The 1,245-nt window shown below is 57.4% G+C and overlaps 1 protein-coding gene across 1 annotated transcript in view; it reads right to left on the reverse strand.

Annotated features, from left to right (window-relative positions):
- LOC104543079 (V-set and immunoglobulin domain-containing protein 10-like) overlaps positions 1-229 on the reverse strand; it is a gene marked incomplete at its 3' end in the record, with an annotated part of 8,690 nt that extends 8,461 nt beyond the window's left edge. Inside the window, exon 1 of the mRNA XM_010187588.1 lies at positions 19-229. Within this exon, the coding sequence (XP_010185890.1) occupies positions 19-229 (211 nt within the window). The remainder of the gene's footprint in view (positions 1-18) is intronic.
- Between the last annotated feature and the right edge of the window lie 1,016 nt (positions 230-1,245).

A 1,245-nucleotide genomic window follows, 5' to 3' on the forward strand; every position in this document is an offset into this window, starting at 1 on the left:
CGCGCCCAGCCGCCAGACCCGGGGGGCGAGGAGGAGGCGGGCTGGCGGCGTCCCGCCGGGGAGTCGCATCGCCGTGTGCTGCGCCGGAGCCTCCCGCCTTGGGGAGGCGGCGCTGCCTGGCCTCCGCCCCGGCGAGAGAGCAGGGAAGGGCGGACGAACGCCGCCAGACCTGCCCGCCGGGGCCCGAGAAGGGGTCGTGTGTCAGTCCCCGCCGCCTGAGACCCGCCATCTTCGGCCGGCCGCAAAAACCAGGCCCTGCCCGCCATCTTGGGCAGCCCCCTCGGAGCGCTCCGGAGCCGCATTCCCTGCCCGGGGAGCCGGGCGCTGACCTCGGGTGGAGTCCAGGGGTCGGGAACGTTTAGTACAAGGAGGATGGCGTTTAATGAGGCCAAAACTGAGCGAAGGTAGTGAGCGAACCACCCCCGCCCGGAGGATCTTCCATAATTCAACCACTTAGAGGTGCCACAAAAGCGGTTGGAGCAGGAAGCACTGTGGTAGATGATTATGAACCATGCCATGAACTGTATAGTTCTTGGCTATGGGCAATTAAAAAAGAAAAAAAAAGCAGCTTAAACCAAAGCTGGAGAGAAAACGAGCAGAACACAGACTGAAGAGGGACTGGGAGGAGGAAGCAGGTGGAAAGGGTAAAGGATGAGCTCCACAGGTGGAGGGATCCTAAGGAAACAAGCAACAAGGAAGGAGAAATGTATGAACGTTTTCAGTTTCACTAACAGTGTCCCTCCGATTCACCTGGGTGAATGTAACAAACCGTAGCCAATGTACAGTTAAATGTTGGCACTGACGTGTTAGAATTGTCCTAATTACAGGTTTTTTTGCTGACTGATGCTGGATGGACAGTGCTGCTGCATTGCCCAATGGTGGACAGCAGCTTCCAGGCCAGTTTGTTCTGTGTATTAATACATAGCTTACTTCTCCATGCAACCCCACAACAAGGGCTATAAAGCATGCAGTTATCCTCGGGTGCCTCCACACCACCTTACCACTTCAGGAGGCCACAACACAGCCAGCTCTCCAGCAGCCACCATGCCTTGCACTAAGGCGTGCGTGGAGCACGGTGCTGAGAAGGCACGCTAGATCCGCAGGGCTGCCCTCACTGGGCCTTAGCACCGAAATTAATTAATTAACCTAATTAACGGCAAGACCAAGGCCGTCAAGCAGGAGCAGCAGTGCTGCTTTTATGTAACAGCCCTAAGACGCGGCCCAGGGAAACCCGCCCCAGCGCCT

The sequence above is a fragment of the Mesitornis unicolor genome, unplaced genomic scaffold (genome assembly GCF_000695765.1).
Source record: "Mesitornis unicolor isolate BGI_N332 unplaced genomic scaffold, ASM69576v1 scaffold44926, whole genome shotgun sequence".
Classification (NCBI taxonomy): domain Eukaryota; kingdom Metazoa; phylum Chordata; class Aves; order Mesitornithiformes; family Mesitornithidae; genus Mesitornis; species Mesitornis unicolor.